The sequence below is a fragment of the Nyctereutes procyonoides genome, unplaced genomic scaffold (assembly GCF_905146905.1).
Source record: "Nyctereutes procyonoides isolate TBG_1078 unplaced genomic scaffold, NYPRO_anot_genome, whole genome shotgun sequence".
In the NCBI taxonomy this organism is placed as follows: Eukaryota; Metazoa; Chordata; class Mammalia; order Carnivora; family Canidae; genus Nyctereutes; species Nyctereutes procyonoides.
Genome location: NW_026575133.1, coordinates 4,745,863 through 4,764,342, shown reverse-complemented (window position 1 = coordinate 4,764,342; position 18,480 = coordinate 4,745,863). Strand labels below are relative to the sequence as shown.

At 42.6% G+C, this 18,480-nt stretch overlaps 1 protein-coding gene across 4 annotated transcripts in view; it reads right to left on the bottom strand.

Annotated features, from left to right (window-relative positions):
* CNNM1 (cyclin and CBS domain divalent metal cation transport mediator 1) overlaps positions 1 to 12,991 on the bottom strand; it is a 59,289-nt gene extending 46,298 nt beyond the window's left edge. For all 4 annotated transcript variants that reach the window (XM_055345885.1, XM_055345887.1, XM_055345886.1 and 1 more), the window contains exon 1: positions 11,336 to 12,991. In XM_055345885.1, the coding sequence (XP_055201860.1) occupies positions 11,336 to 12,899 (1,564 nt within the window). In that variant the 5' untranslated portion in view covers positions 12,900 to 12,991. The remainder of the gene's footprint in view (positions 1 to 11,335) is intronic.
* Between the last annotated feature and the right edge of the window lie 5,489 nt (positions 12,992 to 18,480).

Sequence of the window (18,480 nt, the reverse complement as noted above, 5' to 3'; positions counted from 1 at the left end):
GGAGACTCAGAAATAGTCACTTGTCCAAAGTAAACAGCTCTCACTTCTATTCATTATGTCCAGTCACATTTACATGGGTTGGATCAGAGAAAGCACTTATACTAAATGACTAACTAGACACAATTCATGCAATTAGATCAGTGAGGTAGGAGGCAAATGATGCATTGTCTTAAATGTGTTATAGCACAGGTATTATCTTTAGCCTTTGCAGTAAACTTATAATAATATAGTATCATTATTCCCATTGTGGGAAGGAAGATAAGTCTCAGACTGATAAAGTGTCCTGCCCTAGTACACAGCTAGTAAACAAAGAAGCCAGGATCTGAGCCCAGTTGTCTAGGACACTGTGTCTGTAGCTCCATGGCCTGAGGCAGCAAATCATAGATGTAGCTTCGGATTCTGCCTTAGTCACTAACATTGAGCAGGACACTCCTGTCTCCAGATCACAGGTGCTTCATATGCAAAAAAGGGGAAAAAATGCTACTGACTTCATATGCATGGTGAGTGCGAAATGAGTTACTATTTGGGAATGATCTTTGACAATGTAAAGATTAACTGTAAGGGATTATCATCTTTAATTTTATTATTTGTCTTTTCTGGGCCTCAGTTTCCTCCACTATAAAATTAAAAGATGGAACCAGGTGACCTCCAAGTTGCCTTTTCCAGCTCTAAAATTCTCTTTTTTTTTAGAGAGGGGTACTGAGGGGGCGAGAAAGAATCTTCAGCAGGCTCCACACCCAGCACAGGGCCTGACATGGGGGCTCAATCTCACAACCCTGCGATCATGACCTGAGCTAAAATGAAGAATCAGACACTTAACCTACTGAGACACCCAGGCGCCCCTTAAAATTTCCACTCTTATAAGTCTAAACGGTCCTGGGCTACAAAAACAGTTTGGCTTTACAGGATGCTTCTTCTGAATGATATAGGATATACTAGAATTTTAACAGTGCTGACAGCTATAGCTTCTTGTATTTACAAAGGGTGACTCCTAATGTTTGTATCTTAATATTGAAGAATCCCACTGGAATAAGATGAGAAAAAGATGTCTTGACACATGCTAGATTTCTAAAAAAAAAAATCTATATAATCAAATCAAATTACTTTTTATCAAAATCAGGAAGAGAAACACAAAAATGTTACCCTACCTACCAGTCCTGTAGCAACCACCTTGATTTGGAAAAATGAAACAGTCTCTTTCTCTAGTTTATTAAAGAAAGGCTATACTTTGTAGTAATTATCTTGCTCTACTTCATCCAAAATAGAATAATCAATACACTTCTCACAAAAAAATTTCTTGAGCCACTCAAAGGCAATTATAAAAAGCCAACTGTGTCACCCAGAACACCATGGTAACCAGCATCACCAGGGCATGAAAAAATAGTTGTTAGTCACTAGGATCTAAGCCGGTTGGCAGTTTGGCTTGCTAAGCAACACTGCAAAAATAGCAGAGTAACGACCCATTATCTGGAGATCTGACTTTGCACTGTTTTAAATCTGGTCCCAGAAGGAACTATCCCAGGTCCATTACACCAACCTCATGCCCTAGGCTCCTGGTCAAAGCCTAATTAATCATTTATTCAACAAATATTTATTGAAGCTTATTGTATACCAGGCACACAATTTCCAACACGTATATTTACTTGATTCTCAGTTAAATAGAGGCTCTGAAAGAGACACAGAAAGAGTGGTTTTGTGAAGAGCGAGGTGGAGGGAGGGGTTAGCTTGAGGCCAGCTCAGAGAACTAGCAGCTGATAGCCGGAGGGCAGAGAAAAATAAAGAAGTAGACAGCGAATGGCTTTATAACACAGCATAAAATAACTAAATTCTCATGACCACCATCCTGCGTCATCAAGAAAAGATTAAGTTATATTTAGGATCCTTTCCTAAGGAAGGCAGGAATGGGCATGAAACATTTTAGAAATATCACCACCAAAGATGGTTAAAATATACAGTTTTGGCCTTTGGAGAGAACAGAAATTATGTTTAACAAATATCTCATTCTGCCTAGTTCCCGCTTTTGTGGAAGAAAAGCAGCACTGAGATCACCGCCTTTCCAGCATTCAAATGTGGTGTCGGCTTCCTTTCTGCCTTTATTTTTCTAGTTCAATCTCCTGCCTCAGCTGGAATGCCCTTTCCCTTCATAATTGCTTATCAGAATCGCTCTTTTCTTCCTCAGAGAAGTTTTCCCAGATCCTTCCAGGGGATTTCTCCCTCCTGCCTTCCCCACAGATGTCTGGATGCCCTTGCCTGTCGGCTAGGCCAGGCTGCTTGGTATCCTTTCCATCAGAGGCCTTCCTCCTTTCACACTCCTTGGAGGGCAAGCTCTTCCCCATATTTATATCCACATCCACCTCCCGAGCCCTGGTAGTCAGGCCCACAGGGAATGTTCCTGAACTCGGATGCACACACAATCACTACAGAGGGAAGTTTGGCTGGCAGGGGTGGCACTTTTTCTAAAGGATGTTCAATGGCCCAGGAACCCACGTGGCCCCCACACCTGCCCCCTTTCCTCAAAGCCTTTGCAGTCTGCTCCCTTCACCTCAAAAGCTCTTCCTCTGGTAAACTCCTTCTTGCCATCCTTCAGGATTCAGCTCAAATATCACTTAGGGAGGGGGAGGAGTCTATCCTTACCCACAAGACTGGCTCAGGACCCCTATCATAGGGGTCCCTCCACCTTTTCTTCAAATCACTGTTACCACTTGTAATTATTTCTTGGTTAATGTATATATTCCTACTGTATGGCAAGTACCAGGAGGGCAGGAGGCCTGGCACAGAATAATGTCATTAGGAAGGAAGGAAGGGAGGAAGGGAGAGAGGAGAGAAGGAAGGAGAGAAGGAAAGAAAGATGGGGAGAAGGGAGGGAAGAAGAGAAGAAAAGAAGGAAGATAGGGAGAAAGAAAGAGAAGAGAGAAGAATGAATTGAGAAGAATCCCAATTTGGAAAGGAAGACAGCAGAATATAAAGAGAATTGAAGAGTTGTGATGGAAGGTCCAGGGGCCCCCAGATTGGGCTTAGAGATAAACCAGTTTAAGAAAGTATTAGGAACATCCACAAACACCACTCCCCTGAGATACCCAAATGCTTTACAAGGTCCAGAAACACAACCAAATGTATTTTGATTGTTAAAAAATGGAAATGGAATTGAGGTGAGCTACTATAGTCTTCAAATAAGAGAGGACTCACCAAGGATGATAAAAGGAGAAAATGGAATTTAACTGCAGCCTGTGGGATTTAGATTAGATAAAAAGTCTGACATTGAAGGCTGTTTTTGTCTTGGAAAAGATAACTAAATCTAAAAATGAAAGTGTGAATTAGATTCTTTGTCAGGTTTTTCAGTGCCTCTTCCAGCTCAGATTCTATGGTTACATTGTATTTCTTTTGCTAGGCTGAGAAAAAAAATTATTTCAGAACAATATTACAACAATCATAATAAAAATTTCTAAGGAAAGAAATATAAATCGGTAATTTAACGCCTTGTATATTTAATTAGTTCTACTTTTCAATTTTTGTTTTGCCTCCCTGTACATGATGGGCTATGCTTTGTTTACTGTTTGTTCTAATTATTGTTTAGAAGGTAAACATTCGGGATCCCTGGGTGGAGCAGCGGTTTAGCGCCTGCCTTTGGCCCAGGGCGCGATCTTGGAGATCCGGGATCGAATCCCGCGTCGGGCTCCCGGTGCATGGAGCCTGCTTCTCCCTCTGCCTACATCTCTGCCTCTCTCTCTCATTCTGTATGACTATCATAAATAAAAAAAAAGAAGGTAAACATTCTAAATTCTACTGATTATTATTCAGCAATGTTTAACATGTTAGGCTTTTTTTTTAAGATTTTATTTATTTATTTATTCATGAGAGACACAGAAAGAGGCAGAGACACAGGCAGAGGGAAAAGCATGCTCCCTGTAGTGAGTCTGATGTGGGACTTGATCCCAGGACCCTGGGATCATGACCTGAGCCAAATGCAGACACTCAAACCACTGAGTCACCCACGCATCCCTAAACATATTACATCTAATTATGTCAGTGAAATAAAACTTTCAGTGAAAATAATTTTTTATTTTGTTTTATGAAAGACAAAAAAATGTAGTACTAATGTTTTGGCAGCTTTTTATAGAATTAAGCAATGGGATGATTATTCTCTCTGCTAAATATCACACCAGAATTTGGAGTGATAAAGCAAAAACACTGACTTTTCAACCAGATTATTCCTCAGTGAAAATGTTACATTGTGTGTCTAAGCCAGGAGCTTTTACTGGCTAGTTGGATGTCTTTTAAGCAACAGATCACATGCAGTAGAACCAAAGATTGAAGAGGATACCTTTCAGCTCCACAATGTCTGTCTCATTCACCATTGTATTCCCAGGGCCTAGTACAGTGCCTGGTCTAAAGCAGGAGTTCAATATTTACTGAATAAATGAATGAATGAATCAACCTATGAATGAGCAAACACTGAGTATGAAAATTGCAATAATTTTACAACCATGCTAGCCTATAGACAGAATAACCCAACATTATGTGCCTTATGCTATCTTTTGTTTAGGAAGATGGTATTACTAACTAGGCAGAGCTAAGTTGTTTAACTATTAAATACTAGAGCGATGGTACTCAGAGGCCATGTAGGTTCTGACTTCAGAACAAACAAAGCTTTATTCTTTCTCCCTATTGGCATAGGGTTGGTTTTCTCCTAAAGACAATCTAATAAACAGAGTAAACTGCAGAAATTAATTTCAACAAATCTTTAGGGCTCCATTTTATAAATTAGTCTTTTCAAATTATAGGACTCACTCCCAAGGAGACTACAGTGAAAATAATATCATCATATTTAAAAAATCACTCTTGGGATTAGCATTGGATATTTTATTAGTGGAAGAAGGTAAGACCATGGAGTTTTCTCTTTATTTTCCTTTCAGTAATTTGATTAAGGTTGTTACTATGGGTGCTATATTTTTAAAATGACAAAATATTAGAGGAGTTATTATCTCAGGATAGTGGGATGATTACCTTAGGAGATTTTCATGCTTTGTCTACTGTTCTATATTTTTCAGTTTTCTATATGAATATGGAGTATACACACTTACAAACTTCAGTAAAAATTTAATAAAAGACATAAAACCTAACCATAATCACTGTCTTCTCCATGCTCTCATTGCATTTTTATATTTCTATTGTATCACTTTTATTTTAATGACTTATATGCAGGTCTGTCTTATCCATATGCTTATATGCTGAAATATGACTTGTGAATTGCAATGCTATTTATGTGAGGGGGAAAGGTGAGTCCAGCCTTCCTCCTACCTTTCAAAGGGGAACACTATTCTCCTATTAGGCTGTAGGCTCTTTTTTTAAAAATTAATTAATTTATTTTTTATTTTTATTTTTTTAATTTTTATTTATTTATGAGAGTCAGAGAGAGAGAGAGAGAGAGAGAGAGAGAGAGAGAGAGGCAGAGACATAGGCAGAGGGAGAAGCAGGCTCCATGCACCGGGAACCCGATGTGGGATTCAATCCCAGGATCGCGCCCTGGGCCAAAGGCAGGCGCCAAACTGCTGCGCCACCCAGGGATCCCCTAAAATTAATTAATTTATTATTTATGATAGACACACACACACACACAGAGAGAGAGAGAGAGAGAGAGAGAGAGGCAGAGACACAGGAGGAGGGAGAAGCAGGCTCCATGCAGAGAGCCCGATGCAGAACTCAATCCCGGGACTCCAGGATCACACCCTGGGCCGAAGGCCGGCACCAAACCGCTGAGCCACCCAGTGATCCTCCCAGGCTGTAGGCTCTTTGAGGGCAGAGATTGTATGTCATACATCCAACTCTTAGCACAGTGCTTTGAACATGACAAGGGATGGATAATTGTTATAATAAATAGCTATACCTAAAAAAGTGGAGAAACCGTATATATGCAACACTTTTCTTCTAACACTTAAAATTTGCCTCTGTCCTGCATTGTCCAAAATGATTGGCTGGAGATCATTAATGATGCATTTCCTAGAGATCTGTGCAGATTGTGTCTGTTAAAGTTTAACTCCTTCAGTTATTCATTTAGTCATTCAGCAAACATTTACTGAAAACTTAGCATATGGCCTATCCATTGTTAAGACAGAGAAGACAGTCTTTGCTGGTTATGTGGGTGATCAGCACTAATAAGCAAAAACCAGTCATACAACCTGTTAATTCAATAAGAGAGGTATGGAACAATTAAGTTGGCTCCAACTGGGGTTTACAGGAGAAGCTTCCCAGAAGAGGTGGCCTGGGTGCTAAGTATTAGAGGAAGAGGTGGAGTAGGAATGCATATTAATCAGGCAATGATATTCCTGACAAAGAGTGCAGCATGAGGAAAGAGACAAAGCAAGAAAAAAAAAAGAGACAAAGCAAGAAAGAATAAAGGGACAAAGGCAAGCAATAACATGGGTGGCCATGAAATTCAGCGTTGCTGGAGCACACAGCTGTGGTAGAGAGCAGTAAGGGATGAACCAGGAGGGGAGGGCAGGGAGCAGATCAGGAGAGTACAGCTTAGACTTTATCCTGCAGGCAGTGGGGAGTGGAGAAGGGTTTTAAGCAGGGGATGATGTCACCAGAGATTATTTTAGTGGCAATGGAGAGGGCGGATTTGAGAGAGACAAAAATTGGAAGAAGTGACATTTCTTAGGAGCCCTTTGCACAAAAGAGTAATAGGTTTGTGTTTATAATTAAGAATCTTGGCTAACATTTATTTAGCATTTATAATGACAATTACTAAATAAGCAATAGAATACCATACTATCTTATTATTTCACACAACCCTGTGAGTAAATAAATATCATCACTACCCTCATTTTACAGCTCACAAAACAGACAGCTACATAACTGGGCAGTCTGGCACCAAAGCTTATGCTCTTAATCACTACCTCATTTGTTTAATTTTGGTCTCTTGCACTGGAACGAAAGCTCTATGTAGACAGGGACTACTGTATGTTCTCCATGCCTAAACAGCAGATACACAGGAGTTATTTCTTGAATAAACTCAGTGAGTCAATTAAGTGAAAGAAATAGTGGACTATATTATATACAGATGCAAGAACTATTTTAGATGCAATTTTGGCAAATTTTTGGCAGACTTTGGTGATTGTTACAAACTGAATGTCCCTCTCCCCGCCACCCAAATTCATATGTTGAAGCACTAACCCCTCTCCCCAGTGGGGCCTCTGAGGAAATCATTTAAGTTAAATAAGATCATAAGGGTGGGGCCCTAAACCAATAGGATTGGTACCTTTATAAGAGGAAGAGAGACCAGAGCTCACGCTCTCTGTATACATGTACTGATGAAAGGCTGTGTGAAGACATAATGAGAAGCTAGCCATCTACGAGCCAGGAAGAAAGCTCTTGAACTTGGACTTCTGGCCTCCAGAACCATCAGAAAATAAATGCCTATTGTTTAAGCCACCCAGCCTATGGTATTTGGTTATGGCAGCCCAAGCAGACTAAGACAGTGATAAGTAGGATGAGGGTGAGTGGTGAAGGGCAAGTTTCTAGCCTGGGAGACTGGAAGGACAAGGTTGCCACTGACCAGGGTAGAGAATCTGGGAAGAGGAAAGGTTTGTTATGGTCAATGGAACAACACTTGTTACCCAATACTTTGGGTTCACCTCACTCAAACATAAAAAAATATAGTAGAAATTAGCTACTTAAAGCCATTCATTCAATAAATGTTGCTGTGGGGGCTGCTGTGCTGGTCCTAAGAATACAAATTTATTTAGATTCATTTTCTGCCCTTAAGGAATTCACAGTTCAATGGGGGGAGAACTACTGTTTCTTTAGTAAAGCAAGCATCTTAGCTGGAAAGACCTTTTTCTTCTTCCTCATTTCTAAAGACCTGGAGGTCAATATGAAGTATAGAAGTAAAACTTCATATGGACAAGAACTTTGGAGTCATATGACCTGGATTTGAATCTGGGCCTTGGAATAATAGCTTAATGATGGTCCTAGGTAGGCCAAGTAACCTGGGTCTTAGGGTACTCACCTGTAACTGCAGAGTTGTTTTATGGATCAGATAAGAGAAGATAGGTAGAAATGTTTTGTAAAATGCGACATACATGCTAGCAATCACTCAGCTAATTATCAAAACTCCATTTCTAACCTATGAAAACTAAAGGTAAATCAGCCACTGGCAGCAAGTCAGAGGTCAAAGGTGAACTTTGAACCCTGTGGGTGGCAGGAATTCTAGGATGGAGGATTATGTAAAACTGGTGTAGTGGGAAAAAGAGCAGGCTTAGAGGTCCTACAGACCTAGTTCAAATCACAATTCAGTTATCAATTGTGAAGAGCTGAGTAAGTCCTGTAATGGATCCAAGCTTTAGTATCTTCACCTATAAAGTGGGGTTGATAATGCCCACCCAAGAGGGTTGTGCTAAGTATGTAAAGGGCTTGGCAGGGTGCCCATCAGAACTGCCACTCAATTAATGGTGATTGTTGCTCCTATTTATCATTTTCCTCCCCTACCTCCAAAGGTGCTTGTTTAGTTAAGTTACTTGAGATGCAAAGAAGTGAGGGGAACAGAAGGGCTTTTATGATTTACTTTAAGAGTTATTTTTAAAGGTAAAGAAAACTAGTTCAATTTGGCTTTCCTTTCCTAACCTATAGTGCAAACATAATGTTTATAGAAAATGACCACTGTGTTATATGCCATGAAGCCAGAGAACACTCAATTGCCACTTATTCCTTGTATTTATTCTAAGTAAATCTACCAATCACTGTCAATAAGGGTGCTCTGAAGGCAATGCTTCTCAGACATTAATGTACACATGAGTCACCTGGGGGCTTGTTAAAATGTAGATTTTCATTCAGTGGATTTAGAATGAAGTATGAAATTATGCATTTCTCACATGTTCCCAGGTGAGGAGGCCCTTGCTGCTGGTTTCTGGAGTACACTTTGAGGAAGGAGCAAGGCTCTGAAGGGATGTGGCAGGCTCTTCTTTGGCATGGTAATTCCCAGCTTCTCTTTAGCGATCTAATTACAGACTACTGATAGAACGCTGACAAGCCTTTTTCAAACCAGATTTAGAAATTCTGCAGCAGGACTCATTTCAGATCAGTATTGACTTTTTTTTGAGCAGCCTACTATATGAAAGGCACTGTGCAATGTGCTAGGAATTCAAAGGTTAGTGAGACACAATTCCTGCTTCTAAAGACTGTCCTTATTCTCACACTGTACATCTTTGTAGACTGTTAACTTTCTAGGGGCAGTGTTTTGTCTCGTCTATTACCTACTACATAGATGCTCAATAAATAGTGAATGAATGAATGAATGAATGAACGAGTTTATAGGAGTTTCATGAAAAATGCCCTCCAGTAGCATGTGACAATGACACTATCTCAACTGCACTCTGTCTTAACTAGCATATTTAAGGGATAATTAAGTTAGAACCAAGCTGATAGGGAGGCTCCTAATCCAATCTGACTGGTGTGTCTTTATAAGAAGAAATGATTAGAACCACAGAGATTCCAGGAATGAGCTCACACACACTGAAGAAGGACCATGAAAGGACCTAGAGAGAAGGAAGCCATCTGCAAAAGCCAAAAAGAGTCCTTAAAAGAAACCAAACCTGCCAACACCTTGATTTTGGATTTCCTGATTCCAGAATTATGAGGAAATAAATTTCTGTTGTTTAAGCCACTCAGTGTATTTTGTTATGGCAGTCCTTGCAACTTATATACATAGATTTTCACAGTTTTTTATGCCCAGTCCAAGACTCCTTTCTGTAGGAGTCTTACAAAATGTAAGAATAATGCTAAGAGTGGTTGGATGAAAGTAGGGGTAAGGTGGGAACAAGTCATGCAAGGATTTTGGGGAAGATAGATGGAAGAGGGTGAAACAGTAGCCCAGATTGGGCTAAAACAGCTGTAATATACACACATCTCCCTCCCCTTCTCATGATACCAACATAAAGTCTACAAGCTGGGACTGAAAGTAGGTTTTCAACTTTTTTTCTCCCTTTCCAAGCCACACTTTGATACCTAACACAATTTTATTTGTCTAGAAAAATTGTGGCAGGAGGAAGACCCAGATTTCTCTTTGTATGAAAGACTCAAAGAGTACCTGTGATGATCAAGTAGTAAGATTGAGTGTTTGATAAACAAAAAGATGTGTCAAGATATGCCAGATGAGATTCCTGCTAGCCACAGGGAAGCTACATTTGAAGCTTGATTCTAAAGTCAGGGGATTGAATTTTTTGTTTTGTTTTTAATAAACATGCTAACTCATACGTACAGATGAATGCTTCCTTCAAAATGGTCATTCTAGAAGGTTCTACTCTTATTCTAACCATGTCACTATTCTCAACTCATTCCTGGAGTTGTTTTCGGGGTTGTGAGATAGTCCTCTGCACTCAATGGTGACTCTTGAAGGTAGATTTGATCTTCAAAAACCATCAAGTGTCCTTCAAGTAGGAGAACCAGCCAAACTGTGTAACTCCAAGAAGATCAACCCTAAGAATCCAGGCTAATTTTTCTTGAGTGAATTGTACTTAACTCCAAAAGACAGTTTCTAAAGACAAACGCGGAAGAGTAGTAAACATGCAATAGACACGACAGGGGTGGGGTGTAACTGCTCTGAAGGAAACCCCATTCATTTGTATATGCAGATTTTCTAGTGGTTCCCTTTACCAGAATATTTCCTCACATCCAGATATACTGTCCCTCATGGGAATCCAGGTCCCAGAAGTATAAGGACTTCACTGCCTTAGTCAACTTTTAATCCAACCTGGGTACTGATAAAGCTAAATAAGGAGAAAGAACTAGTAAACTGTTTGGGGCTTCTGTGATTCAAAGGACAGAAAGGGGACCTGGAGAGAAGTCCCTGAGACTACTTTCTGCTCCAAGTAAGAAAGACATTATCAGCAGCTGGAGCTGTCCAACAATGAAGTTAGTTTGCCTGGGAGACTGTGAGTTTCCAGGCCCGGGAAAAGTTTAAAAGGAAGACTCCTTGTTAGGGGAGGCTATAGAGGATCCTCCTCTATTGGGTGGGGAGCTGTCCAATAACCTCCAAGGACCTTCCCGAGTCCAACCTGCACAATAATACCTGGCAATTGTTAGATCCTGAAAAAGACTGAAAGGGAATGAATGAGGAACATGGAACATCTTGTGAGCCAAGGCAAAGGTTAGAGGCTGGGGCTTAGCCAGCTGCAAGGAAGGCAGTGAAATGAAAATAGAGCCACCAAGAGGTGGGGCCTTCCTTCAGTTTCTGCGATCACAGAGAGTTGCTTTGCACATCTGAAAGCTCTCATGTTTACGAAAGAATCATACTTTTGGAGTGGGAAGTAGCTGAGAGAGGAGACAGACCACTGCTCACCCTTCTTAAACTCCTCCAGCACCGTGTCCAGCCGGGTGTCATTGAAGACGCAGTGCAGGGGCCGGTTGTAGAAGCGAGTGACCGTGAGCAGCGGCGTGCAATCGTCGGGGTCCACGAAGGCCAAGTCCTTGACAAACAGAATGTCCACTATGTTGTGCCGCTGATCGCCCTCGTACACGGGGATGCGAGTGTAGCCGCTGCGCAGGATCTCGGAGACCGTGGCGAAGTCGAGCACCGCGTCCGAGCGCAGCATGAAGCAGTCCCCGAGGGGGGTCAGCACCTCTTCCACCACCTTGGTGCGCAGCTCCAAGGCGCCCTGGATGATGTTGAGCTCCTCCTTCACCAGGTCGCTGTAGGGGTCCGCGGCCCGTAGCGTCTCCAGCAGCTTCTCGCGCGTGTAGAAGGTGCTGATCTCCTGACGCAGAGCCCAGTCCAGCAGGCGGCCCAGCGGGTAGCACACGGGGAAGGCGGCCGCCATCAGGAGTCGGGTCAGGCACACGCTGTGCGAGGCGATGGCCAGCCCGTGCCGCGAGCACACCGAGTAGGGGCAGATCTCGGCGCCCAGAAACACGGCGCCGGTGCACACGAGCGCCGGCAGCCACGGGAAGTGAACCCCTGCCTCGCTGTAATCTTCTCCGGTGCCCCCGACGCCCGGCGGCAGCGAGGCGTACAGCCAGCCGGCGAGCGCCGCGTTGGCTCCGGCTTGGCCCAGGAGCAGGGTGCAGAGCAGATGGGTCCCCCTGCCGCGCACGGCCTGCACGCGGCGCGCCTGCTCCTGCTCGGCCGCCGAGCCGCTGTTCCGCAGCACCCGCAGCTCCACCGGGTCCAGCGAGAGCAGGCTCAGGCGCAGGCCGCTGAACAGGGCAGACAGGGCGAGCAGCAGGAGCGCCCCGAGCGCCCGCAGCCACGCGGGGGGCAGCAGGCCCCCGCCAGGACCGTACAGCCGCGGGCGGACGCGCAGCAGGAAGCCGCCGGCGGCGCCGTGGTGGTGCCAGGCGCGCCCGTCCCAGGCGCACAGGGAGAAGAGCTTCCCGCCCCCGCCCGCGCCGCCCGGGTCTGCCTCGCCCTTGCGCAGCTCCCGCACCCGCACCTGGACTAAAGCCGAGCCCGCCACGCCTCCGGGACGCAGGGGCCCCAGGACCTCCACGTCCGACGCCCAGTCGCTCTGCTCGCGGCAGCGCTGCGGCCCCGGGGGGCGCGTGGGGACAGCGCTGGGCGCCACGCCGCTGCCTCCCGGGGGCTCCTCGATAAACACGAGCCGCGGAGCCCAGTCGCCGGTGGCGTTCTCTCCCGCCGAAAGGGTGGGCGCGGGCACCGGCGCCGCGGGCGCCGCGGGCCCGGGCTGGAAATAGACGCGCAGGAGGAAGCTGGTGCCTTCCGCCGCGCGCAGGGTGCCCCCTTCCAGGGACACGCGGCCTCCGGCGGTGTCCTCCGGCCGCAGGCCCAGCAGCCAGGCGGCGGCAGCCGGGGGCTGAGGGGACAGAGAGAAGAAGAGCAGGAGCACAGCGCCGTGGCTGCAGCAGTCCCGGAGCCTGACACCCACCGCGGTAGCCGCAGCCGCCATCCTGCACCCGGCGCGGCTGCACGTGATACTGCAGAGAACAGAGCGAGATCTGGAGGGAGGAGGAGCCGGAGCCGGGAACCCGGCCTCGGGCAGGTCACCGCGTGTGCGCCCCCTGCGAGCGTGCGCTGGAGGCGGTGGGGGTTCAGGCCGTGCCCCCGCGCAGAGTCTTCACAGGAGGCCGGAGGTGGCTGCGCATCCCTGCACCATGCAAAACCCCCTTACACACTTCAGGCTATCTGAGGCCTGGCGTTGGAGCTCGGCCTCCCGATCCAGCAGTAGGGGGCCCCTCCGCGAACTCCTACCCGGCAGTAATTCCCTGTCGGCCCCACCGCTTCCCTATTGGCCAGGGATATTTCCCAGCGTTTTGCCTCTCCTCCTGCCTCTTGCCTTCCCCCTTCTGGTCAAAAGATATTCCAGAGACAAGTCTTGAGTCTGTAAAAACTTTGCATTTGGTGTCAACTCGGCTGACCTTTTATGGTTTAAAATTTTTGGAATTGCTTCAGTTCAATTCCTTGTTAGGATCCAAATGTCCATGAATAAGAAACTGTTGAAATAAATTGTGGCACTACTATGCGATGGAATACTATGCAGCAGGGAAAAAGAATGACGTGGATCCATTTGTTTGTGATGTGGAAATATCTCCAAAGTAATGGTTGAAAAATAGGGAGTGGCACCTGGATGGTTGGTTGGTTAAGCCTGAGACTTGAGTTCCACTGAAGTCATGATCTCAGGGTCTTGAGATGGATTCCGTGCTTGGGAGTCTCTCCATCTCCATCAGTCCCCCAACTAGCACTTGCCTGCCCCCCCCCGTTTAAAATAAATAAATATTAAAAAAAAGAAAAACAGTGATATGCAGAACAATATGCGCAATATGCTAGGTCATATTAAAAGTTAAATGTACAGGTGCATATATATAAATATATATATATGTATATATAATATTACATATATTCCTTTTTATGGTTGGGTAGTATTCTATTACTTGGATGTACCACAGTTTGTTTATCTATTTACTAGTTAAAGAACACCTGAGAGGGCAGCCCCGGTGGCACAGCGATTTAGCGCTGCCTGCAGCCAAGGGCGTGATCCTGGAGACTGGGGATCGAGTCCCACATCAGGCTCCCTGCATGGTGCCTGCTTCTCCCTCTGCCTGTGTCTCTGCCTCTCTCTCTAGCTGTGTCTCTATGAATAAATAAATTAAAAAAAAAAAAAGAACACCTGAGAGGTGCCTGGGTGTCTCAGTGGTTGAGTGTCTGCCTTTGATTAAGGGGATGATCCTGGGGTGAGGGGGATCGAGTCCGCATCAGACTTCTCTCTGGGAGCCTGCTTTTCCCTCTGCCTCTCTCTCTGTCACTCATGAATAAATAAATAAATAAATGATTTTTTAAAAAAACCTTATATATAAGAAAAGAACATTTAAGTTATTTCTAGTTTTTGGCAATTATGAAGAAAGCAGCTGTTAATGTTTGGGTGAAGGCTTTTTTGTATTAATTTAATGCTTTTTAATTTTTTTAATTATTTTTTAATAATAAATTTATTTTTTATTGGTGTTCAATTTACCATGGGTGAAGGCTTTTGTGGGAACCTATGTTTTCATTTTTCTTGGGCAAATTACCATAGGTCTATATTTCTTTTTCTTTTTATTTTATTTTATTTTTTATTTTTTTATATTCCTTTTTAAAATATAAAAGTAACAATAATTTGCCATACTACCTCTAGGTACTTTGGCTAATGTAAGAAATCATTGGTGTGTGTGAGATCTTATTTTCCATAGAATTTGTAAGACCCCAATGATGTTGATTGAGAAAGCCTCGCAAAGGTTACAGCTCAGTACAAATGGTTCTAGTTAAAATTACCTTGTTTTCATTACAAAGTCTTATAATCCAGAGTGGAAGTAACCCCTTCCCAGTTTGGGACTGGACAGGCCTTAGTAGACCGCTGGTCACATTCCTACATAGGCTATCTTCCACAGGGAATGTGAAATAGGATGCAGGGATTGTGAAACAAACTTACCATTGCCTTAAAATGCACAAAGCCTGTATTACAAGCTGCCTTTTGCCTGGACAGCTTGAGGGATAGAAGGAAGATGTAATCTCAAGAGGCAACATTGAAGCATGTATGGGAAGTATAAGGGAAAGAGAGGAAAGGGGTCAAGCATGTGATTGTTTCTCTTAAGTATTGACAAAAACTGCTCTCACTGTTTTCCTGACGCTTATATCTATCTCTCTCCTCTCCCAACCTAACTTCCTTAGCTCAGAGCTACATGCTATCCTAAGGGTTCTCTCACCTCTTTTAGGGCACAGGATTTTATTACCATTATAACTCCACTTAACAGCCGTATCAAACTTTAGTGTTACCAAGGAATGTTGTATTTATTACAATAGCCCTGTGTAGTAGATGTAATTCTACCCATTTTGCAGATCAGGTTCAATGACTGGGTAAAACTTCTTTGGACTCTAGAGTGATGCTTCCTCACCTTGCAGTGTTGACTAATATCAAAGTAAAACCCTTCAGAAATACTAGATCAGGAGTTTAAAAACCTAAATTTCTGATTATAAAGTATTACATGCTCATTGAAAATAAAATTTTAAGGCATAAAAGCATTAATGAAAATAAACTATAACCCCACCATCCAAAGTTAAACTGTTAATATTTTGGCACATTTCCTTTTTTACTTTCTATATACAGATAACTGAGAAATACACACACATACACACACACACATGCCTTCATATATTTGTATATTTCATAATTGAATACATATTATACATACAATTCTACTCTGTCTCTTAATATAGTGAGAGAATTTTCCTGAATTAAAAACATTTTTTGTAAACATACTTTTTAATGAATGGTACTATTACTATATCTATATCTATCTGTTATATTGGGAGAGAGAGAAAACTGTAAAAATGAAACTTTTTCCAGTCACGTCAGCTCTATTATTCACAAGTGTTAGGCTTAGGAAAGTCAATCCACTTTTCTGGGCCCATTTCCTTATCTGTGAAATGAAAGACAGTTTCAAAATCCCTAACCTTTTATGAGTCAGTGAGTAAGGGCTAATGTACACTGGATGAAGATAATCTAGAGAGAAAAACTTTTCCTTTACTGAACAGGAGGTTCTGGAAAAGTACTGGGTTTCCAGAGCTCTACTATAACTGAAAGGATACTCAGGGACAGGTTTAGGCAGTGTGATTCTAGTAAGGTAGAGTTGCCAAAAATAGCTCCTGGAATCTGAATGTTGATGAGATCATCATATCTCTTATAAAATAGGCACTTTGTAGTTTATAAGATGAGCAGTTCCTCACTTCCCAGAGAGATGGTGGAAATTATACTTGCTTTTAATCTTAAGACTATGCTATTTCAGAATGTACATGTTAAAAATGCTTTTTATTTCATTACTTGTCATTCATTCAGTTAATTCTTGTCTGTGAACAAAGTGCTAGACTCTGTGTTAGAGCCTATGCATAAACAGATATCATGGTTGCTATCACAGAGCTTAGATTCTATTGAAGATGACAGACATGAACTAGAAATTGCTTACCTCCCTAGTGAATTAATAACTTCTATGAAGATGATGGTCAAAGTGCCACACAAGTATATAATCTGGGAACCTATCTAGAGAGGAAGATTTGGAAAGACTATCCCCCAAAACGGAATTAAATGAAAATGGAAGAATTTACATGTTAGGAAGAACATGAAAAGTCAACTTAAAACTATGATATATATATATATATACTTAAAACTATGATAATGTATTAACAATATTCCTAATAGGAAATCAATTAACATTTACTGAGAGCATACTATGTACCAAGTTTTATTTTTTATTTTATTTTTTAAAGATTCCATTTATTTATTTATGAGAGACACAGAGAGAGAGAGGCAGAGACACAGGCAGAGGGAGAAGCAGGCTCCATGCAGGGAGCCCAATATGGGATTCAATCCCAGGTCCCCAGGATCACGCCCTGGGCTGAAGGTGGCGCTAAACCACTGAGCCACCAGGGCTGCCCACATTCTCTGTTTTAATCTTCACAATAGATAAAAAACTGAGGGTCGCTTTGGGTAATTCTGTAAAAGTCGTGTCATCAATGGTTAGTAGAGCCCAATTGGATACAGAGTCTGAGCCTAGAGTCTACAGTTTAAAAAGTTGGGAGAATAATAATCCCAAGTAACGTTTACATAAAGTTTATATATCAGGCATCAACTAACTCATTTAATTCCCATAAGAACCTTTGGAAGTAGATATTTTTATTATCATTTCCACTTTATATGACAAAGCTAAGCTATGGACAGATAAGTACCTTGGTGGCCAGGATTATACAATCAGTGGCATAAGCCCTGCATTATTTTACTCTACACACACTACACCTGTCACATTTTTGGTTACATTGTTTTATATAGTTACACTTACAATGTTCCTACAATTATAATATTCTGTTTCTTTTCATTCACTGTCATGGCATATTTTCCCTCAATAAAACTATTTATAAGCATGTTTTTCCTTTTTCCTTCCCTCTTCTCATCTTCTGGTGTTATGGTTGTTGTTGTTGTTTATTTATTGGTTTTACCCAGCCCCAGAAGATTGAGTTAATCATCTTTCTCAGTTCATGGGCTTTGAAGAGGCCTCCTTTACCTCATCCTAATTCTCAGTCCCATTCTCTCCCCTTTTAGGTAGCCACTCCAATATTTTGATGTGTCCTTAAATGCATTTGTATCCTTGTACAATATATAGATAGTACTGGATTTTGTGTGTGTGTTTTATTGAGATATGATTAACATATCATAAAATTTGCCCTTTTAAACCAAACAATTTGGTGGCTTTTCATGTATTTAAAAAGTTCTACAGGGATGCCTGGGTGGCGCAGCGGTTTGGCGCCTGCCTTTGGCCCAGGGCGCGATCCTGGAGACCGGGGATCGAGTCCCACGTCGGGGTCCCAGTGCATGGAGCCTGCTTCTCCCTCTGCCTATGTCTCTGCCTCTCTCTCTCTGTGTGACTATCATAAATAAATAAAAAAAAATTAAAAAAATTAAAAAAATAAAAAGTTCTACAACCACCATCACTATCCAAATCCAAAATATTTTCATCTTCTCCAAGAGATCCCATACCCATCAGCAATCACCTCTCCCCTTGCCCCAGGCTCTAGCATCTGCTGATTTACATTTGTCTATGTACGTACTTTTCATTTTCATTAAGTGGGCTATAGAACCTGTTGTGTTTCTTATATTGTCACTTAACACTGTTTGTAAAATAGGTCCATGTTGCTGAATGTGTGCCTGGTTTAATGTTCCTAAATGCTGAGTAGTCTTCCACAGTGGATAGCCACATTATTTTCATCTGTTCCCTTGGGGGTGGACACTTAGATGACAGTCAACTTTCCACACACAAAGCCACATTGAAATCCTTGACCATTCCCTACTGGACTTATGGGGGATTCATCTGGGATATAAGGACTGTGGGACTGTTGGGTCACAGTGTATATATACACTTAATTTCATTCAGTATAGCCAGCTTACCCTCCACCAATAGTGTCTGTAATTTCCTATTCTCCTACATCTTAGCTAAAATTAGTATTATTCA